This window comes from Podospora anserina, chromosome 3 (assembly GCF_000226545.1).
Source record: "Podospora anserina S mat+ genomic DNA chromosome 3, supercontig 1".
In the NCBI taxonomy this organism is placed as follows: Eukaryota; Fungi; Ascomycota; class Sordariomycetes; order Sordariales; family Podosporaceae; genus Podospora; species Podospora anserina.
In genome coordinates this window covers 251620-277895 of record NW_001914832.1, presented here as the reverse complement: position 1 = coordinate 277895, position 26276 = coordinate 251620, and the positions used below count along the sequence as shown (strand labels likewise).

Here is a 26276-nt window from a genome sequence, read left to right as displayed (position 1 = left end):
GTTGGAAGTAAACTAAGGGAAGAGAGCTAGAGGTTGCTTGCGGGCATAACCATTACTAAGGAGACGTGGTTCTGCTGCTTTGGGATAATTCTATGTTCAGCTGGTAACAAATGTCACCATAACTCAAGCGCTATGAGGATATGTATGTACAGAAAATATACGGTCTGAGCTGAGCATCTTCAGTCCCATTATATGGCAGTAATAAATACCAAGGTGAGGATGACGAAAGACGAAGAAAAGACAGGCAGAAAAAGACAAAGTGCTGCCCCCAGGGTGTAAGCGAGCAGCTGGTATCAAGGAGAGTGGGAAACGATGGCTTAAAAACGAGCCATGGTCCCCTTCTGTGTCTTCGCCACCATCCTTCTGTGAGACTCCCGGAAGTTGTACCGCGCATAAGTGCCCATGCCATAGGCAGCCACACCAATGACCAGCCAAATGCTCGTGATGATAAGACCGATGGGGAAAATCAGCAGCTGCACACCGGGAAGGACAAAAGCGGTGGTGCCGTTCTTGAGACGAGCAACTTCTTCCTCCACAGCAAGTTCGGCTAGGCGGAAGGTACTCATGACGACCTCTTGCGAAAAGACACCAGAAACGAAGGCGGCCTCGTTCACTGACACGTTGGTGGCCACCGTCTGGCCGTCTGCGTTGACGGCGGACAACGTGACGATGGGCATGACTAGAGCTTGCAGCTGGGCCCTTTTGGCAGAGTCAGCATCGGGCACATCGCAAAGGTGACAAGAGCTTTGGTGCTTGCTTACATGGGAATCTCCTCCCCTCCCATTGCATCATTGTTGATCCGACCAACAAACAGGAACGACCGGAGTAGCCGCAGCCTCCCTTCCTCGGCTGGTTCTGGGCCTTGTCGAGCAGCGCCTCCCTCCTTCTCGGCGACCGACGCGCCGTTGTAACTCAGTGCAACGTTGATCTGCTCCTGCGGAATGCCCTGAAAGTCACCGGTTGGTGGGCTAATTTGGAAAAGCCTCAGGTCGGCTTCGAAGGTGCCTGTGACGTTGTTGAGGACGGGGAGGTTGTAACAGATGCAGGCGCCTGATGGGTTCGAGGCCACGTTGAGAGTTTCGAGCGAGTCTCTGCAAGCTTGGTTGACTTCCTCATTCCACCTCTCCATGTCGACGGTCCCGTCAGGATTCACGGGTGTGTTGCTGCCAATGCCCGTTGACAGTCCCGGTGCTTGCCTGATCTCCATGTATCCTCTTGACAAGATGTTTGCCTTTGCGATTTCTTGTAACCTCCTCTCGACGGATGGACTCCCCCTCATCATGCCCTCGGCCACCATGTCGCCAATTCCAGCCTGGGCCCCCATCGCCAGGAGCGAAGCCACCAATGTCCTATGCCAAATCATTGTCGGTTTGTGTGTTGGTCGTCCCAGTATTATTATTGCTTCGTGCGTGTGTTTGTCCGGCGTCGAGTCGGATCGGGGTATTCGTCGATAGAATTGTAAATTAGTGTTAAAGAGAGTGGGTGAACAGAAAGCGGGACCGGCCCAGTCAAGGCAAGGAAGTCACAGTGGATGGCTCCTAACCAAGTCCAAAGATCATCACCAAAAGAGAGTGTAGGTGAGGAAACAGAAGGGAAAAGGAGAAGAAGCGAAAAACTGCCAGAGGCTAGGCAGGGGCGAGAACAAGGGATTAAACGACGGGTAGCAGGGGAGCAGAAACGACAGAAGGCCCAAGTGGGTATCAAAATGCAACGTAGATCAAGATCCGCCAGGATCTTCCAGAATGACCTGAGCTGTGGGCTGTTGAGCTAAGGGAATGACTATAAAAATAAAAATAAAAGAACGACAGAGATACGGAGTACAGACAAAAGCTAGAACTGGAAGGAGACATGGCAAGCCGGGTGCTTGCAGATTATCAGGGGCAGGGAGGTGTGTACAGCTTGGTAGGAAGAGGCATATCGAGTTGCTGGCACTGCTGGCACATGGTGCCATGTTGAGGCTCTCTTGGGAAAGGGGTGGGCGCGACGCCTGTGCGATTCGTGTCGGATCGACGTGGATGGAACCATGTCTGTCGGAGGTGGTCGAGGAGGTCTGCGAATTCGAGACGCCAGGCCCAGGGTGTGCGGCACCGCCTGTTCCACATCGCCCCGCCATCGGGCCACGCACGGGCCCCGACCAGGTCTGGGGTAGGGCAAGCGACAAGTAGCTGTGCCATATCAAGTCGACATTGGACGGCCACCGGGTGTGCGATGAATATTAAAACGACCGAATTCCAGTCTTTGTCGACCTGTTGATGGTTGTCAGTCGCACGAGTGGAAGAGGTCGGTTTGTTGAACTCGAGGACCAGCTTCCAGGTTGAAATTGTACCGTTTCTCTCAAGGGGACTTCCCTACCAACCGTCAGCTTTGGCCCGACGTTTTCTGCGACATGAGACAGCCAGGGGCACTAGCCACAGCCAGGGTCTGGTCCCCCCGCAACCGATTGGTCCACAATCTTCAAGCCACAGCGCTCACGAGATCATGAAACAGACAATGTGTTTGTTTGTCTTTGACACTTGGAAACTCGACGGCGGGTTGCGTTTTCTCTTGTTGCCATTGTTTAACCTTGGAGTTTGGTGATTGGTGGGCAGACAGGCGTTTTTACGCGCCAAATCCCGCCAGGTGAGACATTCCAACCAATGGGCAAGCTTTGCGTTCTGCACTTTTCCGCCACGAGCCGCGGTCGCATTCTCTTGACCGACAGTGCCGCCGGGCGCTAAAGCAGCCTTTTAGTTGACCAACGTTTACATATATACTTGTATCAAAAATTCAACGGCCACTAGATTTGAACATGGTTTAATTTTTAAAAACTTAATCAGGTTTATTATATTAGGAACCCAAGTCCTCTTTTTTTATCGTCAACATCTTGAAGGGGTTCAACTCGACTGATGAGCGTCTCAAAGTCTTCAAACTCTCTCTCAACCGTCAAGTGTGTGGGCAGATTAACCGGGGTGCACAGTTGCCAATCACCGGATACCTTATGTTCCTCAAAGAGACGACCTCCACGACAAAATGTTCCATAACCGGGCGTAGCTGTTTTGGTTTCCCGGTCAACACCCACCTCCCACCCTCCCCACAAAACGATTGGCACATGAAAGTAAGGTAGGTAAACCATATCATATTATGGATCATACCTCGAAGGATAATGATTAGGCCGTTAAAGATAGTTAATGGGCCTTTCAAAGTGTTTAAAAGGCCTATTGGTTTACTTGTGAGGCGTGGTTTACAATATGATATAAGTTAACCTCCTTTTGCTGTGCCAACTATTTTATAAGGAGGGTGTCCCCTTGCGCCCCTGACTACCTTACCTTACTTGCTTCTGTTATCTAAGCAACCTGGTCAATCAATGAGGCCCAAAGGAACTTAACACCACAATCGGCCATGCCAGGGGGTAATCCGCCTAAATGCTGAGAGGTCACTTCGTACATGTACCTTCAAAGGGTTTGATCCCGCAAATTATCAAAAAAATCCCCGGTGGTCTGCGGAGAGAGAATGCCCTTGTTGATTCATCCAGATTGGACACCAATCTAGAGGCTGTCATCAACATGCCCACATCCCGTTACTGACCCCTCCGCATGCAAGCCATTGTGGTACAAGAGTCTTGTCGAACCTCCGGGATTATCCTCGGCAATCGAACATGTAATAAGATTTGTATGTCTGGTCGGGAGCCGCTGGCCTCAATGGTAGATATTCATGTTCAGTTGGAGCAGCAACCTCAGTACCTAGGTACCTACCTAGCATTTCATTATGGGTGGCTGACTTAATAAGTAGGGGGTGCTTGTTGAAGATCACTCACATCTGTTTTGAAATTGCTTGCATTCTTGTTGGAAAATTGACAGCCTGGGGAATTGTACCTGGCAGTTAGAGACGCAGTAATATAAGAGGGCGGCCAAGAATGGAAGCACCCTGTCACTCCGTAACTTTGCCCGGCAAATTGGTCATATTCATTAAGGTGCCCATTAGGTAGGTATTGACTCCCTGCAGATCAGCAGGTATGTCTGAGCCCAGCATACAGCCTTCCCCATGATGCAGCATCACCGGGAAGCAACGCAATGACCGAATCTGGTCTTGATGAACAATCTAAGAGACGAGGTCTAGTTTTGTACTGCCGATGGGCTGCCGAGATCTCATCATCTCCTTACGTCGTCACCGCTGAAAACAGAGCTGGGGACAGCTCATGATGGGGTACCTCGGTTAAATCAATATCATATAAAAGTGCGTAACTATTGGATTCCAGGGCCTCTCCGTTTAAGTCGGCGGCAAAGCCACGAACGTGCTTAACGCTACGGACCGCCCGGTAACGTGGTAGCGGGGGAAGGGAAGTGCAAGGCAATATGATCAGCGCGGGGAAGAGTCGGGGTTAGGTACATGTAGGACAGTCTGTATATATAAGGTGTATATGCTTCCTCCCTTTTCCACCAGCCAGAGCATCAACAACAAGGCACAAAGACACTTCCGCCAGACACGATCGCCATCATGAAGCTCTTCAGCCAGATGACGGCTGCTCTCACAGCCGGCTTCGCCCTGTTTGGGGCGGACAGCGTCATGGCCCAGAGTCTCACACGCGTCAACAACTTCGGGTCCAATCCTTCAAATGCGAAGATGTTCATTTATGTCCCCAGGAACCTCGCGGCGAAGCCTCCTATCATTGTGGCTATTCACTACTGCACTGGTACTGCTCAGGCTTACTTCAGTGGCAGCCCATACAGACAGCTCGCTGATCAGAAGGGCTTTATTGTCATTTACCCTGAATCACCCTATTCGGGGACTTGCTGGGATGGTAGGTTTTTTTTCGATTGAGCTGTTGACGAAAGTAAAAAAAAAAGATGAAAAAAAGAAAAAGAAAAAGAAAAAAAGGAAAAAAAAAGGGGAAAGATAACCAAGAGAAAAGAACCAAAGAGAAAGAAAAGAAAACTCGGATCGTCCAGAACTCAAACTTGTGACCTCAAATGGACGCATTTTACTAACAAGAGCATAGTTTCTTCACGCGCCACCCTTACCCATGACGGCGGTGGTAACAGCAACGCCATCGCCAACATGGTTAAGTACACGCTTCAGCAGTACAACGGCGACCCCACCAAGGTGTTTGTGACCGGCACCTCTTCTGGTGGCATGATGACGGTCAGTTACCTATTACCTGAGTTGACTCGTGTTTGTCTAATCATGGGCCAAAACAGAACGTCATGGCTGCTACCTACCCCGACCTTTTTGCTGCAGGCATCGTCTACTCCGGCACCGCCGCTGGCTGCTTCTATTCCCAGTCTGGTGGCACCAACGCCTGGAACAGCTCCTGTGCTCAAGGCCAAGTTCGTTCGACACCGCAGGTTTGGGCAAAGATGGTCTTTGATGCCTACCCAGGATATGAAGGACCCCGACCCAAGATGCAGATCTACCACGGCTCTGCCGACACAACTCTCCACGCGAACAACTACAACGAGACGATTAAGCAATGGGCAGGTGTATTCGGCCTGGATCCCGCGAAGCCAGATGTCACCCAGGCGAACACCCCCCAGAGCCGGTACACCACGTATTCGTGGGACAACGGAAAGTTGATTGGCGTGTACGCCCAAGGCGTCGGGCACAGTGTAAATATGAGGGGAGCAGATGACATGAAGTTCTTTGGTCTTTGAAGAGAGATGGGTTCGGGGTGGTGTTGAGCTCTCGAAAGTCGGAAAAGGGGGGAGGGAGGCATGATCGCGACATTTGGGGGTTAGGGTTATATTCGGACCTGCGCTCGCGCATCGACCATATCACCTGGGCATGTTTAAGGTAGTTAGCAAAGCGAGAACATCCAATCCTAGTAATCCTCAGAAAAGACCAAAAGGCTCTTCTCGTCCGAAGAGATGACCATTACTTACCTGTGTGCGCCGGTGGGACGCGGACGCAAGTTCCAGACCTGGAGACCGAGCAGGGACAAAATGGAAACCAGCGACGAAGCCGGAGACCGGATCCTGGGCCGGGCTGGAGCGAGCATCAGGACTGAGCACTGGGCCAGGACAACTTCCGGGTTGACCGACCACGGGGCGGGGGTGCCATTGAGATTTGAGATGGGAGCAGTGCCGGGGGCTGCGGGGCCGGGAGTGGGGAGTCGGACGGTGGCAGTAAGGTACCTAGCGGCGCAGTGGGGCAGAGTGGTACCCGAACTAGCTGGAGCAGCCCCGCGCAGGTGCAGTGCCTGGCGGCGGGGAGCAAACCCCACCTACCTGAGCCCAGAACAACCTCACCTTGACGGGAGTGGTATTCCAGTGCATTTCTTCGTTCCTTAGGGGTTGTGATTAAACAACCTGACGCTCATTACAACACTTCCCGCAATTGACCAGCCGAGCCTCCATGTCTCCTGTCAATTGTTTGATGGTACCGTAATCATGCTGCCTGAAGATTGGCCCCCAACTACAATCGCAACCTCTCCCTCAAACTGCCGAGATTTATGCTCGAATTTGTTTGCGCCAATTCTAATTATGACATCTGGTTGAGGTGTGCAGCTTCGCCCCCGGACCTGGAGGGTGTTATCCCAAGTTTCACATTCTCTGCTGACTGTGCCATTATCAATTACAAGATTTTTGCAGTCTGTTAGGTGTTTGATTGGGCCGACTGGGTCGATCGCTGCCTCGCAAGATGCAAGTTATATGTCGACACTGCCATGGTGAGCCTGGTCGCTTTTGGTCGCCCGTGTGGCTCCCGAGGTTGAGACCAGTGGGCCGGCAAACAAGCACAATTTGCGGGAGGTGAGAGGTCAGGTATGGGGAGTCTCGGTGAGGGGAGCTATTGTTAATAAGGGGTTGGTTGTCCGTCGAGGATGTTGGTTCCAATTTTGGATCATCCACCTCAGGTGTCACTCGATGGGACCACGACAAGCAAGACACACACACTTGGCACCTATTTATATTGCAGATCCAGGATACGCACATCCAAGCCTTTATAAATCGGGGTGACCGGCCATGCCTCTGGCAAGACGGAAACATGACGGTGACACTGGACACAACCGATATGACAACCGGCGACCTCAGGGGTCCAACCGTGTCCACGCAACCGATCAGTCAAACAATGGCGTGTTTGGATTCTTCATAAACAAGGCTGAGGACAAGGCTGATGAGGGAAGGAAAAGAATCGAAGAGGAAAGGAAGAAAATCGAAGAGGAGAGAGAACGAACCCGGAAAGAAGACCTGAAGAACCAGGAACAAGATGCTCAGAGAAATGGCAGAAAACAGACATCGCCCACAGCAAACGAAAAGCGGTCTTCCACAGCCCCGGCAGCTACAAATACGCCAACGGCTGTGTTAACGAAGCTACCTCAGGAAGCCAACACTAGGTCAGCTATAAAACAAATACCAACCACGACATCCCAAGCCCAAGAAAACCCAAATACTCAGATTGTGGTAGATGGTTTTGAAACAGGCACCAACGGCGTCCCTTCTTCCAGCATCATCACCTCTTACACAACTCAAGGGACAAATGCACCTGGTATGTACATTTCTCTGATGATGAGCTTGGGTACCTGTTCTAAAATATTTAGAACCCCCCGTCGCGCCTGACCTCACAATCCCGACGGCTGCACCGATACACACCCTCAACGCTGGCCAGATAGCTGCAATTGTCATTAGCTCGGTTGGTCCGTAAGCCGCTATCCCATTTCGCTGGTATCGATCGCTAACATCTCTTTAGGCCTTGCCATCATCCTCCTCAGCGCTGTTTTTCTCCTCCTTCGCTTCCGCCGCCATCAACAGAACCCCGGGGCCTCAGCCCACTCTCTTTCCAATCCAGACCTTCCCCCACAGAACCACCACCACCATCCTTACAGCCAACTACTCTCCGCTCCTCTCCCACCTGAGACCACCAACGCCCTCCCCGAGGTATCTAAACCGCGCCCCACAATCTCCCGCTGGCTGTCCCAAGTCCGGGCTGAATCACACCCTCACCTCCCTAATCACCCTCCTTCCATCAGCCTCCCCTCCTTCTCTTCCCACTCAGGCAGCCAGGCAAGAGCGCGCGGACAACCAGACATGGTCTCGGATATATCCTCTCAAATATCGGGCTTTACACACCCAACAGTTACTGTGAGCAGTGGAGGGAGAAGTTTCCGACCGCCTACGCAGCTGAGACCACCGACGGGGTCGTCAATGGGAAGCTCAGGAAGGGATATGAAGGGGATGAAGCCTGTGCATCCCAGTATATATATTTCTCCTGCTACAGCGTCCAATAGTACGGGGAGCGTCAATAGTCAGGGGTTGTTGGGAGGGTTTCCGCTGCCGCCGGGACGGTTGATGGAGGAGATTCAAGTTGGTGGGGAGGAGGTGGTTTCGCCTGTGAGTTTAGGTTTTGGTACGGGTCTGGGGACGGGGGTGGGAAACGGGGCGAGGTTGTCGGGGTTGGGGGTGGGAAGGGGTTATGAGGAGGCAGATGAGTATAGTGAGGATCGGAGGGGGAGTTGGGAGGTGGATGAGAGGTTGGGGGTGTTGGAGGGGAATAGGGGGTCTGTTTAACTGATTGGGACTTATGTTGTGTATAAAGTAACAATGAGCATCAACACAACTTTGCCTTTTATGCTTGCCACTGCCAGTTGACTTGTCCAACTGGTGGTACCTTCCGATCCACGATGGGAGAGTGCCGATAAGTCGGAACCGGTGAATACCGACCTTCCGGCCACTGCCTGGTGAAACTTCACTGAGTGGCCTGTTCAGAAGGACCCTCTGGCTTTGGATGGGAAGGAGTCCCTTCAAAGTGACGAGCCATCGTTCGATTGGCATCCCGTCATCTTGTCGGCACCTTCCTGCGAAAAGAAGTGGTCGCCCACCACGCTTGAATAACAGCATTATCCATCGTCTCTCTCTCTCTCTCTATTCTCCTCGACTCTTCACTCTCTCCCCATCTTCCACTTCGACGCAACTCACATTTCTGGTCGACCATCTTCCCACTGCCCTTTCTGAAAAGTATTGTTACAGCACCGCTTCGTCACTCCTCCTCCGCTCACCCCCATCATGACCTGCCGCATCGCGCTGCTTTTCGGGGCCCTATTCTTCGCTCTCCCAAGCACAGCCAGGAACACTGAGCTCAGGAAAACCACTTCAAGAGTCCCGCCCGTTCTCGCGCCCAATTGCCGTTATGTTCAGATACCACTCGGAAACATCTCGGCTGACAACGTCGACTTCCGACGAACAAGGAGAAATGTCGACTTCAATTCTCCAAAAGACGTGACCAAATTCTTCTCCTCTTGCCTTGACCCTCAGATGTACGAGGATCCTGATGACAACACCACGAAACTCATTGTGGAGAGGAACGTTACCATCCACGGCATCCTTTGCCGACCAGAAAGGCCAGTCGCTGCGCAAGATCGCCGGATTCATCTAATGGTCCACGACGCGACATATGACAAATCTATGTGGCATGGGCTCGGTATACTAGAGTACAGTTTGGCAGATGCCCTGGCGTCTGGTCTCGGTGGTTCCTACACCCTAGCCATTGACCTCTGGGGTCATGGAGACAGCCATGGCCCAACATACCCCGGTACCTATGACATCCTCCTCTTTGTTATGCTCTTATTCCACGTTGTTTTACTGACCAAGATGTCGACAGACCCTTGGCAGGTACTCCAACCCCCGTTCCACGTCGAGGTCTTGCATGAGCTCGCCGTCCGACTGCGCACAAACCAGCATGGCCTCTGGATGGCCTTCAAGAACGTAACATATGTTGGACATGGCTTTGGTGCCCAGCTCGGCAGTTATCTCATCGAGGATTTTCCCAATGACGTCGATGCATTTGTTGGAACCGGACTCCCCACGGGCTCAAAGATGACGCCCCGCCCGAGTGAATGGATGTTTGCGCCAGCACACTCTACAGATCCGAAATACCAGGACCAGCCGCTAGGCTACTTTACTGGGGCAGTGACTTCTTTCCTTGACCGAAGGAACATTCTGTACGGGGGCATCTACGATGACGACTTGGCTGTACTGGACTTTCTCAGTCAAGATACCATTACTGGCGGCGAAGCCTGCTGGAGCGGATCTTACCTTTCGAGCGAATGGCTCGGTTCAGCCTTCAGCTTCAAGGGCCAGGCATGCATCGTCGCTGGAGAATACGACAGAATTGCGTGCGCCGATGGGCCTGAGTGCAAGGAGAGATTACGGGGCGTCTGCAGTAAGGTATTTCCCGATGCTAGCTCATGCAAGAGCAATGTTCTGGGAAGCACAGGCCATGCCTGGATGCTGCACAGGATTGGTGTCAAGCTGGCAAACTCGGTTCGCAGCGCCTCGGCACTTGGAGGCTCTTGGGGAAATTTGTGCTCGGTGATTAGCTGAACAAGTCATGATGGAATCGGGTTTGGGTGTTTGATAGAGTTGTTGGTCGGCAGCAGACATCAATAATAATCCTAGTCGTTTACTTACACCAACCAACCCCAACCCTCTGTGAACATGGCCCACGCAGTGTAAATCCAAAGAGCGAGACTTGACGGAGAAATGGCGTCATTGAAGCCAAGCTAGAGCAGCAAGAATGACCAGACCGTGTGCCGTGACATGTTTGACATGTTTATTTTTCGGGCTGGTAGGAACGTGATGATGATCAATGCTTGGTGTTTATATCGTGGTTGCCCGCTTTACACAGGCTTGTCCAGCTCTGATGCCGCAAGTACCGACCCAACCGGATGACGATATGCGGAAATGCAACAGGCCGGTTGACGATGTCATTACCCGCCTTCACGCCCGTTCTCCCTGCAGTAGTGACGCGCCAAGCCCGCCCGCCGTTTTCGGAACCGTCCCGACCGCAAACACAACAGCAGGTCAACGGGTAAGGAGCATGACCCAGAACAAAAACCGGCGAAATTCATGTTCTTCACTTCCTATGATGACCTGCATGTCTGAGGTGAGACAACTATGTCTCGGGATGAGTTGATGATGAAGCCTGCGCTGGAGTCACCACCACTGCCGTCGTCAACACCACCACCACCACCACCGCCGCCGCCGACAGGAGAGAAGAAACTTGAGAATGGGAACAGCAGCACCACCAGCGAGAACGATGATGATTTGGAAGAAGTTGATCTAGGGGTGGAACGAGGGGTAGGCCAAGAAAAGTGGAAAAGGCTTCTTTTGTGGCAGCCGCCGCGTACGAGGTGGGATGAGAGGAATCCGCCGAGGTTTACGGTTTGGATCAATTTGCTGTTTGGATTTGTGAGTTGCCCTTCAATTGGTCGCTGTGTTGTCATCCCCCCCACCCACCTTACTGACTTTTTTTTTTCCGTCTAGGCCGCCTGCTTCACCGTCTCGAATCTGTACTACAACCAGGCCATCCTCAACCGGATCGCGGAGTCGTTTTCCGTCTCGTTTGAGAGGGCATCTGTGGTTGCAACGCTCATGCAGGCTGGGTATGCGAGTGGGCTGTTGTTGATTTGTCCGCTGGGGGATGTCTTCCCCCGGAGGCCGTTTATCCTCTGCTTGGTTTTGTTGACGGCGCTGCTGTGGATTATCCTGTGTACGACGCAATCTTTTACGGTTTTTATTGTCGTGAGCTATATCTGCGGGGCGACGACTGTTACGCCGCAGCTGATGCTGCCTTTGGTGGGGGATCTGGCGCCAAAGGAGAGGAGGGCGAGTTGCCTGGCGGTTGTAGTTTCTGGCTTGGGGCTGGGGGTGTTGGTGGCGAGGATATTGGGCGGGGTGATGGCGAATTATACCGAGTGGAGGGGTATATACTGGTTTGGGTTGGGGGTTCAGTTTGTTGTTTGGATGGGGTTGTATTTTTGGATGCCGGATTACCCTTCCAAGAACCCGACTGCATTGAAGGGGGTGACGGGGTATGGGAAGTTGCTGTGGGGGATTGTGGTGTTGATGGTGACGGAGCCGTTGCTTTGCCAGGCGAGCATTGTGGCTTTTTGTCTCAGTGCCGTCTTTACGAGCTACTGGACAACTCTAAGCTTCCTGCTCAGCCGGCCGCCGTATGAGTACAGCTCGATGGTTATTGGACTCTTTGGGTTGATTGGGGTGGCGGTTATCTTGTTGGCGCCTGTTTACTCGCGGTTCGTCATAGATAAGGTAATGCCGTTGGTATCAGCCCTGATGGGGCTTGGGTTAGAGCTGGCTGGGGTGATCGTGGGTACTTTTACCGGAGGGTTTACGGTGGCAGGACCGGTGATTCAGGCAATAACAATCGATCTGGGGAGTCAGTTTACGCAAATTGGGAACAGGGCGGCGATATACAGTCTGAGACCAGACGCACAGAATCGTGTGAATACGGCATACATGGTTGCGGCGTTTTCTGGGCAGCTGACGGGAACAGCAGTGGGTAATCGTCTTTTTGCGCAGGGTGGTTGGACTTGGAGTGGAAGTTGCAGCAGTGAGTTCCGCCCTTTCCCTCATCACAAAAGCGTTGAGAGATCGGTACTGATCTGAAAGCGCACAGTTGGGCTATTGGTGTTCGCCATTCTGGTGTGCCTTGCCCGAGGCCCGAAAGAAACTGGATGGGTTGGTTGGTCAGGTGGGTGGATGATTGGAAGAGACGATCTGCCAGTAAAGAACTCGAAGAATCCTCCAGACGAAGAGGCTGTATTGCACAAAGAGGATTCGGATGGCAGGAAGGGTAGACAACAAATGTAAACTAGGTACCTGATACTTTTTCATTATTCTGAAGCGCAATTCGAAACAGCAGCAACCGTTAACTACGGACAACACAGCAGAATTACGGTGTCCTACCATCATTTCCATGGCTGGACCTTGATCTCTGGAGAAGCCTCCCCAACCAGTGTCTCAAAATACTCCTGAAACCACTCTCCTCTTTCTGGAGATGGCTCGTGAGCATCGACTCCCCCGCAGTACTTTTGATATACATCAATTGGAGAACTGTTGCTTCCATCCGAGAATCCTGGTGCTTTAGCCCAGATGAAAGCATCCAACTGCTGCCCAGGCTGCGGATTCGGGCCCGGGAACCGACCCAGAAAACCCAAAAACCCTAACACAAGAAAAAGCCAGCGCGCAAGCGCCCAACAAAATACCACCAAGACAGTTCTAAAAGATATTAGATTCTAAATCAAACTCAAAGACACAGCTCAAAAAATAAATAAACGTTATTACTTGCGAAGAAGGTGACGACGCTGGCGAGATACTTTTTAAGAACCAGATGGTAGGACTTTGACTCTGCGGGTAGATGAAACAAAATATCGTTACTTACAGCAGCGAAGGCAGGGCGGTGCGAGAGCCAGGGCGACCGGAGGGGCGACAGGGGCCGGGGCAAGAACAGCGGCCAGATCGGGGAAGGTGCCGGGAAAAGTCCCAGGGAGGGGCAGTTGCGGGGGCCGGGGAGGGTGGCGGCGCGGCCGGGTGAGTGCATCGTTTGGCTACTCCTGGGTCAGGCAGGGCTCGCTGCTTTTGAGACTGCTAGGACTGAGATTGATCGGTATGGACACCGAATGGACACCTTTTTCGAGAGAGTGGCACAAGAAACGGAGATATTCCACTGCTGAAGAAAGGTGTTCAGGGATGGATACACCAGTTGAAGGAGCACCCATACCGACGGTATGTGCCTGAACTTCCGTCTTCAATCTTGGGTACATGCCGAGTATCACTCACCAACTAGGCACCAACCACAGGAGGCATCGTAGAGGGGAAATGGTAAAAGGGGGGGGATATGGTCGAGAAGCTGGTGTGTTGATAAGTACCGAACAGTCCTGTTGCAGAGAAGCTGAATACTGAAGCGCTCAGTGAAATCCATTCTGGATCTATTTGTCCAAGCAAGATGCCTGTCTCTTCCATCTCACTCTGTGATTAGCACAGCCATAAACTTGTCCATCTGCACATACGCACCAGACTAAAACGCCATTAGTTATCCTTCAAGGCCTACTAACTATCTTTTAAGGCCTATATACTATCTTTTAAAACCTACTAACGTGCATGATAAGCGAGCCGAACAGACAAGCGAGCCGAACACTTTGCACCACCCCACTACAACTATCTTCAATTACACAACCACAATACTAGGAAACCACAATAATTGAACCAGAAACAGATGAATCAGATGATTCTGCAGCCTCCTTGCAGGTGCGTGCATTATGGCCTGGCTTACCGCACACGCCACAGCACTGAATCTTCGGACGAGACCCACTTGCACCACCACCACTTTGTCGATCTTCCTGGATTACCTGCTCACCTACAGCCTTCTGATCCAGTAGATCCTGTGCCTCTTGTATAGTAAGTGACCCTCCAAGCCTCACACGTGTTTTTTTGGCTCTCCGGCGTTTACTTAGTACTTCATTAGCCTTACGGAGCGAAGAGACCTCTGCACGAAGGAGAGCCACTGTCACAGTTAACCCAACAGCAGGCCGCGCCACATGTGGGGCGCAGGACGTCCCTAGCCAATCATTAGAGAAGTCAGGAGACAGCCAATCAGGGCTGGACGAAAGTGCTATGGCGCCAAGACACACGAGCACTCTGCAGGATGCAAGATGCTACGAGTGATCAGAGGCATAGCACGACGAGCACTTTGCAGGATGCAATGTGCTATGGGTAATCGGGGCCGTAGCAGGGCGAGCACCTCAGGGCCCCAGGATCTATATATACGGAGGAACTGGCAGGTGTAGATAGACAGTTCCGCAGTATGCAATTCACAGTTGTATTCACGGCATCTTGTGTTTACATCGAGACATCTTGTTGTGCACTGTTTAGCTGCACCGAACCAATTGTCAGAAGTTACCTTCAACCAGTATCCCTTTCAGAGGTTCTGTACAGGGGTTCGTCACAGCAGGCCGTGGTAGCCAATCAAGGAGAATGTAACGGCGGGACTGCGGGGTGATGGACGCTCACTTCTTGGCAAGGTGAGCCGGATCACCACCGCTCACCAGTGAGCCAAGGTGAACCAGGTACGGAGGTACCTGGAGGATGGAAGTCTATATATACGGAGGAACTGGCCAGGTTAGATAGACAGTTCCGCAGTATGCAATTCAAGTCACAGTTGTTGGTATTAAGACTATTGTGATTGAGACAAGCCATTGTTGTACACTGTCTAGCTGTACCGAACCAAGATTGTTCAGAAGTGCCTTCAACCAGTATCCCTTTCAGAGGTTCTGGATAGGGGTTTATCACACTTTAAGATCGAGGATAAGCTTCGCCTAGTATTTACTAACGAAGTCGGACGCTATAGTTTTTAATTACTAACGGGTAAAAAAGTCTTCATTTACTTTAACAGGTAAAGAGGATTTCCTAACTTACCTTTACGGATAAAGAAGGCTTCATAATTACCTCCACGGGTAGAAAGGGATTTAATTACCCTTACAGATAGAGAGGACTTCATTAGGCACGTTAATAGCTAACCTAAGCTCTAGTAACGGCTACTAGTACGGTTTAACTGTCTATACGGATAGTAAAAGTCGGTACGGGTCGATTATTTTAGCTCGCCTATGATTTCTAGAACGGTTTAGAGGGGTAGGTCGAGGCGTATAGTCGACTTAAACGAAATTTGGCCGGCGCGATTAGTGGCGCATGGAAAAGCGTTATTTTCGGTGGGAAAATCAATTAATTCGATGTAATATCGATCGATTCGAGCGAGGTAAGGATTATAACCTGTTGGTAATAAACTGTTGATTGTAATAACTATAGAAAAGAGAACTGAGAAATCCTGCAGACCCAAACAAACCAGCCCAGTTGTGGCTACCCACGCAACACCCTGCGTAGATTAGATTTCGCTTGAAGTCGCCCAGGTTGGCTAGCAGAGTGATTGGTTATCGGAGCATGCACGGAACTCAGCCACCTCACCCGGAGGAGCACCACCTACAGAGCACGGAAAACATGCCGTCCAAAACATTTGGAGCCTGCCCATTTCTAACACCTGGGCAGTCAGTTCACACTTCACACGGTAATGATTTGAACCTGAGGAAAGTTCAACCATAAGGAAATATCGATAAGATACGCCTCGGCGCTTTATGGAATGCCTGAGCTGCATTCCAACCACTCGACGCGACGCCCGGAATGCCAGGGCAAGAGAGGCGAGATAGTGCGGGGTCAGATGCATGTCCAACACATGAACCGACGCTGAACCACATGAACTGCGTTCGGTGGGCCAAAACAGTGGACGGAACATACAACTTGGTTTCCTAGAGTTCCACTGCCCGGAAAGCAGCAGCTTCGGTGGAGCGGTGTGAGACTCAGCTTGAGGACTGGCTACCTTATGTGACACAACGTGATCTTGAGTTGGGCTTTTCTCCCCCATCTTCCTGTGCTCTCCTTCATTATCCTCTGCCCTCTCTGCCGAAAGTTCACAGTCGCTGCCGGTATCATCTTCAGACTGCAGTTCCGGTTCCATTGTCTAGTGGAAAGTTTTGCCCCTTTCGAGGGCGAAGCGACCAGAAGGATTTTCGACTGTAGTTGGTTCCTTTACCTGAAGGTTCTGGTGGTCGTTTGGGGTGGTGTTGTCGGCGATCTTCCGTCTTGACGCGCGGTTAGCCTTTTGCTTCCACAGGAGCTCTTTGGAAATAGCAAGCACTTTAGCACTGGAATTGGGCTTGTTGATTGCTTTGGAACCAATCTCACTTTCTCTCCAGTGCCTGTCGCCGTAGAGGGAATCCTTACGTTGCCACTTGGTCCACACTTTCTCCAATTCGGTAGCCAACATTGCCGAGTTGATCCTTTTCTGGTGGTTTGCTTCGAGCATGTCGTGCTCGATGATCTCCAACAGATCATATACAACTTCCACGCAGTCTTTGTGCTGCTTCAGGTCCCAGATCCAACGCTTGACGCCCTCCTTGAGCCACACGGAATCCTTGGACTGTGACACGTTGTAAAAGGTATCTGTCTGGAAACCGTACACAGGATCTGTCTCGAGTCTGGCGTCTATAAACTTGTCCAAGGCCTCGAAGTCCATCAGAAGCCACGTAATGTGTTCTAAATAAACGCATCCGAGACTGAAGATGTCGGTCTTGAGAGATACCACATCCTCTTTGCCAAACTCAGGTGCTTGATAAGAAATCGTGGCCATTCTCTCCCCCCTGCTGGCTGGCTTGATCTGGATCCTTTGCGGTGAAATCTAGCCATACCAAAGTCACCTAAAACCAACCTGCCCAGACCGCCGGGTTGAGAGTCCTCAAAGAACAGGAAGTTCGATGGTTTGATGTCTCCATGCCGGCAAAAGACGTTGGAATCAGTTCTCTTTGACGTGATCATCAGCGACCTTTCATTGTGGACGCACTGCAGGGCCTTGGCAAGTAGGTAAAACTGCTCAACCATCCAACCACAATGCTCTTCCCTTGTCGCATCGTGGCGCTTCTTCTCCCAGAATTGCTTTAGGTTACAATTTGCCAGTGGGAACAGAAAGTAGAATGTCGGCTCTGGATCGTTGGAATCGTACACCTCGAATGTTGCAAGGAGCTGGATCAAGTGCCTTTTCGTTTGCCCATGATCATCCGGGCCTGGTACCTTCAAAGCTCGACTCTCGGCGAAGATCAACGACCTGATTTCCAGGTCGAACTCGTCCGCACGAGAAGTGCCATTCGAGTCACTATGCTTCTTAAGCTTCTTTAAAGCAAAAAAGTTGGTGTTTTTCTGCCTCAGAGTATCAGTTTCTTGAACGTTCGTTCAGTCATGTAAAATCTGAAGTTTCACTTACCTCTGGGTCGAAGTCCCTGTCGCCTGGGTCAATCTCAACTTTGAAGACCTCGCCAAAGTCTCCTTCCTCATTCATCTTGTCTTTTTTCTCCATTGGAAGTGGCCCTCTCATAGGAAGAGGGCCGCCGCCTTTCAAGACGTAGTGACAATGCTTCCCGCCATCTTTCCATTTGATGAAGGGCACTGAAAAGGATCGACAGAGGGCGGTGAAAGTCTCTCGAGACTCCAGGTCCATGTCGTTTATGGATGCATGTTGGTGTTCATGGTGAGCACATATCAGCGTGTCCTCCTCCATGACTTCCTTAACTAGGAGGGGAAGACAGGTGTCACTGAGGCCTTCATCGATCAGTGTTTTGATGCTGCCGAGTGCTTCTGAATTCCCGGTCCCGATGAGGGAAGCAAGCAGTCGGCGACAGGGCGAGCGGCGTCCATCTTCTGTGCCCCAGTAGATATCTTGGGCAATTTGCATATGGTCCCTTGCTGTCAAGCCTTGGTAACACGCCAGCTTGGCGACTACCTGAAGAACAGCCTCGGGTGTGATGATGTTGTCAAACTGAGCACGAGTAACGAATCTCATTCCACGATCATGGGATCCAAGGAAGCCTTTGTTTTTGTGGGCTGTCTTGTAGAGACGGTCCTTGATGTGTCGGATAATCTCTGGGTTCTGTTCGGAGACTTTGATTGTCTGCGCTTCCGAGCATGTTTGTAGGACCAAGCCTCATTGCCCCTGTCATCAATCCTGTGGACTCGCCGGTTATCATACACCAAGTGGACGCCTGGAATTGGAGGCATTGCGGCCTGGAGGCCTAGGTCAGCGTGCCAGGCAAAAAGGAAGCCCTACCTTTTGGTAGATAGGTATACACGAACCTTCTATTCTTTTACAGAGTGGAGCTCTGTGCTGTCCGCGGAGCTGTAGATGATTTGCGGCGACTGTTAGCGCTAAAGGCGAGGCAGCGCTTCAGCCTGGCCAGCGAGGAGGAAGATGGCTGGCGAAGGGACAATGTTCGGCGACGGTTTACTGCAGACAATGCAAACAAGTGCTTGTTTTAAAAGTGCAGCACAAACAAATTCATGGATACAAGAGTCTACTCGATTCAATTGAGAAAAAGAAGGCGGGCAAAACGTGAGCGCGGCAACCGTTTCTAAACGAGTTTTTAAACAACTTCTACACATTTTGTATAATCAACCTGTCATGGGAAAATTCACACCATCTGTTCTCTAGACTTGGATACCTTGAAAGGAAAATTAGCTTGGGCCATTTCTTGGATGCTAATAAGTTTCACCAGTTGCAAAAGCTAGTAACTGCCGCTTGCCTATTTTTGGGCCTTTGTCACCAAAGGGGTTGCGTGTGACAGGTCGTTGATTGGGGGTGCAAGTGCTAGGCGTATTGCCGTCACGGTGCGCGCAGCGCTTCCAAGTACAGGGCTAGCCAATGACAAGGGAGAGTTGGAGATGTTAGCCGCCGACAACTACATCCCGACGGCAAGCACATCTGCATGGTTGCATTGTTTTGCACGGCCATTTCCATCTTGATGATGATGATAATACATGAAGTGGTCCGGAGTTCTCTTTCTTTGAGTCTCCATTTCTCTTGGTCGTTCTCCACAGTGTTCAAGTTGCTGGCAACAGGTTAAAACAAATATGGCCTCATCACTACCGTGGCTCATGTTTTGTAAGTTTGTATAGCTTGGATCTGCAGGTGTTGAACTAACCTACCTACCTACAGACCTCATCTCACAATTACATCTCGTCTTGGGTCAGACCAAAGCTTCAAATGTCTTTATCCCTGAGGCCAACACCATCATTTCCATCAACCTCCCAGACGATGGCTCAAACGATATCAACTTTTACGTCAGCTCTCCGGATTGGTATCAATACTCGGCCATTGGCTTCGGGTCCAGCATGGCAAACTCGGTAATTTTGGTGATGTACCCATCCGCAGACCGCAAATCAGTCACCGTCAGCCCACGGTTCACAAAGTAGACCCCCCTTCACACATTTTCCCCACCTCATAATCGTCGACTAACCCCTTCACCAGCGGCAACACGGAACCAACCCACCACCCCCTCCGCATCACCCTCCATCCTGGCAGCGAGCTCTCCCCAAAAACAGGCCAAATGACGGCCAACGGCACCTGCCACAGCTGCCGCAACCTCCAAAGCCAATCCGCCCCCTTCAACCCCGCCATCCCGACCAGCAACACCCCCACCGCACCGATAATGTTCGCCGTAGGCCCCAACTCGGGCGCCTTCTCCACCGACGACCTCGACGCCCGCATCCGACGACACGTCGCCCACGGCATTTTCAACATCGACATCTCCAAATCAACCGGCCCCGGCGGGGTGGGGACACCAACAAACATAACTCAGCACGTCACCTTCCCGGATGACGACCCCTCCCTCAAAAAGTCAAGCAACAAAGCCGCCACCGCGCACGGGATCCTGTTTGCGATTGTGGCCCTGGCCATCGCACCATTCGACAATCTTGTTGCGGCTTTCCTGGGGAGGAAGTGGCCCAAGCTGCATGTTGCGACTGGGAGTATTTACTTTCTGTTTACCCTAGGCGCGATGGTGCCCGGGCTTGTCATCAGTGGGCAGCATGTTCTTACGAGCAAGATGGGAACGGGGCACCAGGTTTTGGGGTTGTTGACTGTGGCGGTGATGGTGGCCATGGTTGGATGGGGGGTTTGGGTCAGGAGGCGGGCAGCGGAGGGGCAGGAGGTGGTTGGGAATGGAGGGTGGGTGAAGCAGGTGCACGCTTGGGGTGGGAGGGGGATTTGGGTCGCGTTGTTGGTGAATAATGGATTGTGAGTGCTTGCGTGATGGCCGTGAAATTTGGACGAATGCTAACATGGAAAAAAAAAAAAAAAAGGGGACTGAAATTGTCGGAGCAGACAAGGTTGGTGATGTTGGGGTATGCAGTTCTGGCAGGGGGCATGTTTATACTGTTGGTCCCCCTCTATTTCTGCTTGTGGAGGTGTACAAGTGCTAGAAAGCCCAAGGCGGCGGAGGAGGATCATGAGCTGTACAATATGCCGAGTATATATGACCACGAGGCGAGGTTTGGGTATGGCAGGCAGTGATCAGCGGTGGGAATGGGGCGGTTGTAATGATATGATGTGTTAATTTGCTGGGGATATGTGGATCTCTATCATCGCTTGATGTTGAAACATGGTAACGATGGCTACCCTTATTGTTGCTACTGACGGGTGCAAGGAACACCCAGCCCAACAGCTGTTTTGGAAGAGGCAGTCTGGGCATTACCGATCGATCTATTGCCAGAAAGTAGTGAAATCATATTCTCCTCATGGGAATTCTTGACCCTAATGACAGTAAGACACCAAGCTGAGCTTTACAGGAGCTGGCAAGGCACAGGGAGAAGTTGAGACAATTCAAGAGAAGATCGCATGCCACCACCAAGAGTCTGTGGAGCAATTTCATGATACCAACACGTCTTTTGAAAAGGGAGGACAGACAGGGTGTCCCGAGCTTTGGAAAGTGTCTCAGCAGAGGGAGTCATGTTGGAATGGAGTCAACGAAATTTGTTTACTCGCGACGCGACTGTTGGGCATTCCGGCTTGCATCAACATCAGATCCGAAACCATGATTTATGTTCGAACACCACGCTGTCTTCTTGTGACCTCTCTCTCTCCAGTCATCTCACCCCAGCCCGGATCAGACACACCTGGACGAAGCCAACATGAAATTGACGCAGCTTGTAGTATCCTGGACGGTGCTGGTGGGCTCAGCCCTCGCTCAAAACCCCGACCCCTTGACCTTCACCCAGATCAACAGGGTCTGCGAGAATGATCGTCTGCTCCGGGCAGTTCGCTTCCGCGAGGCTGTCAACCAGGACTGGCTCGACGCGGTGCGATACTGCTCCTCTCTTGTTTATGCCCGGACCAGGACATCAACCATCACGCTGAGCTTCGACCTGGCTAGCTTTGGAGTGCAAAGGGAGACTATTTCGACTACAGAAACCACGACTCTCCCTGATGTCCGGGTGACCAGCACCACCAGCACCACCACGACTTCTTCCACCACCACCACAAGCACGTCGGCTACTTCGACACTGGTCTGCGGCGGAGTCCACGTTGTCGCGGCTGGGGATACATGTTACTCGATCTACTCGGCGTATGGCCTCACCTTCAGCCAGCTGCGGGACCTCAACCCCGGCATCAACCGGTTCTGCAGCAACCTTGTATTGGGTGCGCGTCTGTGTGTGGGCGTCCTCTTGAACGGAGGCAACCCATCCACGACGACGACGACCACCACCACAACGTCCACTTCGGGAACCATCACCTCCTCGCCAACCTTTTTCGTTCCCAAGGCCAAGCGCAGTGACGCGCCCGAGGCCGAGTACTGCGCAGAAGGAGAGGCGCCTGCTGTTGCGCGGCCAGCTGTCTGGGAGGCCGAGCCGGTCAATCGGGTCAACTACGCCTGCTCCTGTATCATGTGGAGAGACGTGTCGGTCCACCCGATCCAGACGGTCCTCATCTCTCCCACAGCCTTCCGTGTGTCGGTTTTCAACACAGCCGATCCCACAGGGACCACCACGACCCGGTCCATCAGCGTCATCACAGCGTACAGCACCATCACGGTCGACGTATTCACTGGCACCACGGCGACACCCAGCACCTCGATCACCACGTCCACTTCGACCTCGACCACCAGCAGCGTCACCTTTACCACGCTGCCCATCGTGACTGCATTCCGTTCCTTCCAGTGCAATGTCGGCGACGCTTTTGCCCAGTGCTGTGTTGCCGGTGGCTTGTTGGGTGGACTTATCGGTCTCGGATGTGAGCTCACTACCCTTCTTCCCCTTCCTTCATCAAGCGCTGCTGACCATGACAAAAAAAAAAAAACAGGCGATGGTGAATTCGTGCTCAGCCACGCGCCGTGCCCAGCTACCCAAGCCGTCCCTCTTTGCTGCAGTGAGCTGCAGGTGAGTACCCTTTTTCTGGCGTCTCAAACGAGACCAAGCATGGCTGACACTTGCTGGAAAAGCCCGGCGATGGTGGATCGACGACAGGTTCCGACTGCTACCTGCCCACCCCAGTCATCAACGGTCGTGCCGCCCTTCCCACACCGTGGTAGGGCGTTCACATCATGTAATATGCGCCATGGATCTGGAGGCTCTGTCTTTCTTCTCGTCATTTCTTCACATTTACACTTGTTTGCGCGTCCTTGGCTTTTTGATATTTTATTTTTTCGCTTCGTGGAAGAGAGAATGTACCTACTACGGGTCTGTTTAGTAATAATTTTGCAAAGAATGAAAGTGACCGTTTGTTGGAATGTAATTCTCACCGAGAAATATATGCAAGAGGTCGAAGCGAGGGGTTCACGTGATAGCCTTGGCATTTTGTGGGGTGGTGGAAAACCCGCGTCATATGTACCACGAAGTGGTCCTTCTCAGTACTTACCTACGGCCGGAAGCTTAGTCGAACCTCTGATTTTCAGTTCCAGTTCCAGTTACAGTTTTAACATGGATCACGGACGTTTGGGGTAACTCCAATGGCCATATTTCGACTGCTTCTCTCCGTCCATTGTTGGCCGTAAAAGGCTCTTCTTGTCCATCTGTCCCTCCTCCAAACAGCCTTCATAGCAAACAACCATGGCCAAAAAGAAGTCTTCGTCCCAAGAGGACCTCGTCGAGGCTGAAAGCGACCTCGGCCACCAGAAACTGGTTAGGTCCCAGCAGCAACTCATAATATGCAGAAACAAGTGCGCCCAATGTCCTGCACTGCCTGCTGTTCCCCCCTGCTGACTTGGTGTCTTGTCAACTCCTAGACACTGGCGATACATATCCGCCTTCCACGGCCCATGGCTCCAGCTCCCCCCCGAGGTCATTGAGACTCTGGCCAATATCAATTACAACACCCCTCGACCCCGCCCGATCGATCCTGCCGTGTTTTTCGACCTCGTCAAGATTAGGAGACTCGTCGACGAGGCCATTGACCTGGCTGTGCGCGCGGCGAGCGGCGTTGCTTCTCTCAGCCAGCAGAGCATCCCCGGCCTACACCATGCAGCCGCGTTGGGCCTGGGGTTTGGCTTTCGTCCAGGAAACCAAGCAAAGCTAAGTCCGGAGAGAAAACATCGAATGCGAAAAGATGCGACCCACAAGCTTTGCAAGGCGTACAAGCTGGATGAAGTAGCCTGTAGCGTCTCGACCATGCAGAGCGCTTCGGCACTGGAGGAGGTTGCTTCTTTGGTGCTTCAACGGAGTCCGGACGACAGCGACGCCAAATATGTGCACTTCTTTCACGAAAAGATTCCGAGTCGACAGCTTGCCGAATGCACGAGCTTGCAGCCATTGGACGAAGCGATACACGAGAATCCCTCGGACCCAGAGCCTCTGAGGACTCGAGGCATCGTCAAGATATTCAAGGAGGACTTTCAAGGGGCCGTCGCCGATTTCACAGACGCCCTGAGGGTCCATCGCCTTCGCCGACCAACCCACCGTTATGCAGGAAAGGAGGCCGAAGCCGAGCAGCAGGTGGCGCAAAGGACGGCGCGAAGAACCGAGGATGTTGTCTTGAAGGAAGAAGAGCAGCCGAGCAGCCTGGAGACACAGCTTTTGTTCCAACGTGCTGGAGTCTACCTCACCATGGCCTGCCAGCATGTTGACGCAGCCTTCCCGGACGGCTCTCCCCAAGAGCCAGAACCGGACAGCGACGGCGACCAGGCCTCCCCGCCATTGTCCCCCGAGGTTCTGGAGGCGAGGCAGCATGTGAGACAGAATGCGAAGCGGGCGCTTCGTGACTACATGACTTACCTTTCCCATTTCGAGTACTCGCCCGATCTACCCTTGGACATCGCCGAGGACTTTGCCCGCAAGGTGAACTCTATCGCCAACGGCGTCCGTGTTCCCCGCCACACCACCAAGTCTGCGTCGCCCGTTGGAAACGACGAGAGAACCGCACAGAAACCACACCGCATCTACGTCCTCTCGGATCTGTTTGCTCCTTCGCCACCACCAGATCTCCCGCCGTATCCCATCACGGACCTAGCCTCAATGCAGGCACACCAGCCACCTCCGCCCGTTCTTTCTCCCGTCACCACAGAAACACTGACATACCACCCTCTTTTGGCCGACGCTCTCCACGCTCTCTTACTCTGCCACTGTCTCATCCAGACCTCGGCCAAGGAGCTCCTCCGCCACGCCTACATGGTCGCCCGCCTGGCCCGCCTAGCAGACGGCTACCCAGCCTTCCAAGCTAGTCGCTCCCCCGCCCGCACGGACTGGGTCGAGGTTCTGCGCGCAGGAGGAAACTGGATCCAGCTAGCAGGCGCATGGGATGATCTCTGCGCGCCAGCTCCGGTGCCCGTTTTGCACCCGAATGGTTCCTCTCCGCTGCATCATCTTCAGCACCAGCCGCCGCAGTCCAAACCTGCACTGCCGTCGTCAGACACCACCGGATCAGAAGTATCCACCGAACTGAAGGAGCTTCCCTCCCCCTTCCCATTTCCTGTCCCAGTCGAGACAGAAAAACAGCGCAAGGACCGCTTGCATCACCAGATTGTTCTCGACGCCTTGGGCGACGAGCGGGTGAGCGACGAGCCGAGTTTCCGGCAGGCCGTGCTGGCCAGGCAGCTAAGGGCGGAGCACGACTACCAGCTTGCGAATGCCGTGGCTGAGCTACGCGCGCAGATAACATCCGGTGTTGTGGCTGGACAACCACAACAACCACAACAACCACAACAACCACAACAACAACAACAACAACAACAACAACAACAACAACAACAACAACAACAACAACTACTACTACTACTCCCGGCAAATGGTCATGATGATGAGGATGATGATGGGTCTAGTTTAGAAGGGGCAATCGGGAATTTAGACATTGACGGGCAAAAGGTCACGAGCGATGGGAATGGCGGGGTTGTTGCCCGTGCCCAAGGGAATGGGAATGGTGGTGGGCCAGGTAGGCATGAGCTCGAGAAGGAGTACCCTGTTGGGAGCGATAGGGCTTTGGCAGTGGCGAGGTGGGTGTTGGATGCGCCGCCCAATGCGGGGATCGTTCCCGGGGACGGGAAGAAGAGGAGGAAGAGGACTGTCAAAAAGGTTGCTGCTCCTGCTGCCGCTGCTCCTGGGGGTGAGGCGGAGAAGGTTTAGATGCTGGCTGGTTGGCTGCATGATTGCGATATCATTGTACCAAGTAGAAGGGAAGGGGCCCAACCGACTCGTTGATGTTTTGTGTTGAAAAATAGTCTATATACAAATCCATCAACTGTACAAAGTAACACAGTGGCCATAATCTGCAAACCTACTTGTATCCAAGAACAACCAGACACAAAAAGAAATGAGTAAAATCAACGCTTAGGTATCCCGTCAACTCCTGTGGGGGGGGGGGGGGGGGGGGGAAAAAAAAAAAAGGGTGGGGGGATAGGGAGAGACGGTATTATAAGAGGAGAGGAGGGGGAAAAAAAATAAAAAAAAAGGGGGGAGAAAAAAGAGAGGAGAAAAAAGAAAGGAAGTAGGAGGAGGGGGGGGAAGGGGGGGGAAGAGTGAGAAGAAAGAAAGAGAAGGAGGAAAAAAAAAAGAAGGAAAAGGGGAAAGAGAGGGGGAGGGGGGGGGGGAGAGGGGGATAAGGGAGAAAAGAAGAGGGGGGGAAAAAAGAGAAAAAGAGAGAGGGAGAGAGGGAAAAGGGAGAGGGGGGGGGGAAGAAAGAGGGGGGGGGAAAGAAGAAAGAAGAAGGGGGGG

General features: G+C 52.4%; 8 protein-coding genes across 8 annotated transcripts; 6 read left to right on the top strand and 2 right to left on the bottom strand.

Annotated features, from left to right (window-relative positions):
• Positions 1–317: 317 nt before the first annotated feature.
• PODANS_3_840 (uncharacterized protein) lies at positions 318–1363 on the bottom strand (the record flags this gene model as incomplete). The annotated part of the gene is made up of 2 exons (XM_001903309.1): positions 318–699; positions 762–1363. The coding sequence occupies 2 exons, from the start codon at positions 1361–1363 to the stop codon at positions 318–320; spliced, it is 984 nt and encodes a 327-aa protein (XP_001903344.1).
• Positions 1364–4473: 3110 nt separating this feature from the next.
• PODANS_3_830 (uncharacterized protein) lies at positions 4474–5627 on the top strand (the record flags this gene model as incomplete). The annotated part of the gene is made up of 3 exons (XM_001903308.1): positions 4474–4777; positions 4976–5118; positions 5175–5627. 3 exons carry the CDS (start codon positions 4474–4476, stop codon positions 5625–5627), a joined length of 900 nt encoding a protein of 299 aa, XP_001903343.1.
• Positions 5628–8972: 3345 nt separating this feature from the next.
• Positions 8973–10289, top strand: PODANS_3_820 (uncharacterized protein; the record flags this gene model as incomplete). The annotated part of the gene is made up of 2 exons (XM_001903307.1): positions 8973–9498; positions 9568–10289. 2 exons carry the CDS (start codon positions 8973–8975, stop codon positions 10287–10289), a joined length of 1248 nt encoding a protein of 415 aa, XP_001903342.1.
• Positions 10290–10862: 573 nt separating this feature from the next.
• On the top strand, positions 10863–12578 carry PODANS_3_810 (uncharacterized protein; the record flags this gene model as incomplete). The annotated part of the gene is made up of 3 exons (XM_001903306.1): positions 10863–11156; positions 11232–12318; positions 12385–12578. The coding sequence occupies 3 exons, from the start codon at positions 10863–10865 to the stop codon at positions 12576–12578; spliced, it is 1575 nt and encodes a 524-aa protein (XP_001903341.1).
• Positions 12579–16275: 3697 nt separating this feature from the next.
• Positions 16276–18147, bottom strand: PODANS_3_800 (uncharacterized protein; the record flags this gene model as incomplete). Its single annotated transcript, XM_001903305.1, has 3 exons — positions 16276–16792; positions 16861–17507; positions 17572–18147. 3 exons carry the CDS (start codon positions 18145–18147, stop codon positions 16276–16278), a joined length of 1740 nt encoding a protein of 579 aa, XP_001903340.1.
• Positions 18148–19400: 1253 nt separating this feature from the next.
• Positions 19401–20652, top strand: PODANS_3_790 (uncharacterized protein; the record flags this gene model as incomplete). Its single annotated transcript, XM_001903304.1, has 3 exons — positions 19401–19549; positions 19609–20376; positions 20442–20652. Coding segments are annotated over 3 exons (1128 nt in total), but the record flags the coding sequence as incomplete, so codon positions are not given.
• Positions 20653–21269: 617 nt separating this feature from the next.
• PODANS_3_780 (uncharacterized protein) lies at positions 21270–23078 on the top strand (the record flags this gene model as incomplete). The annotated part of the gene is made up of 1 exon (XM_001903303.1): positions 21270–23078. The coding sequence occupies one exon, from the start codon at positions 21270–21272 to the stop codon at positions 23076–23078; it is 1809 nt and encodes a 602-aa protein (XP_001903338.1).
• A 279-nt stretch (positions 23079–23357) lies between these two features.
• PODANS_3_770 (uncharacterized protein) lies at positions 23358–25688 on the top strand (the record flags this gene model as incomplete). The annotated part of the gene is made up of 1 exon (XM_001903302.1): positions 23358–25688. A coding segment is annotated over one exon (2331 nt), but the record flags the coding sequence as incomplete, so codon positions are not given.
• Between the last annotated feature and the right edge of the window lie 588 nt (positions 25689–26276).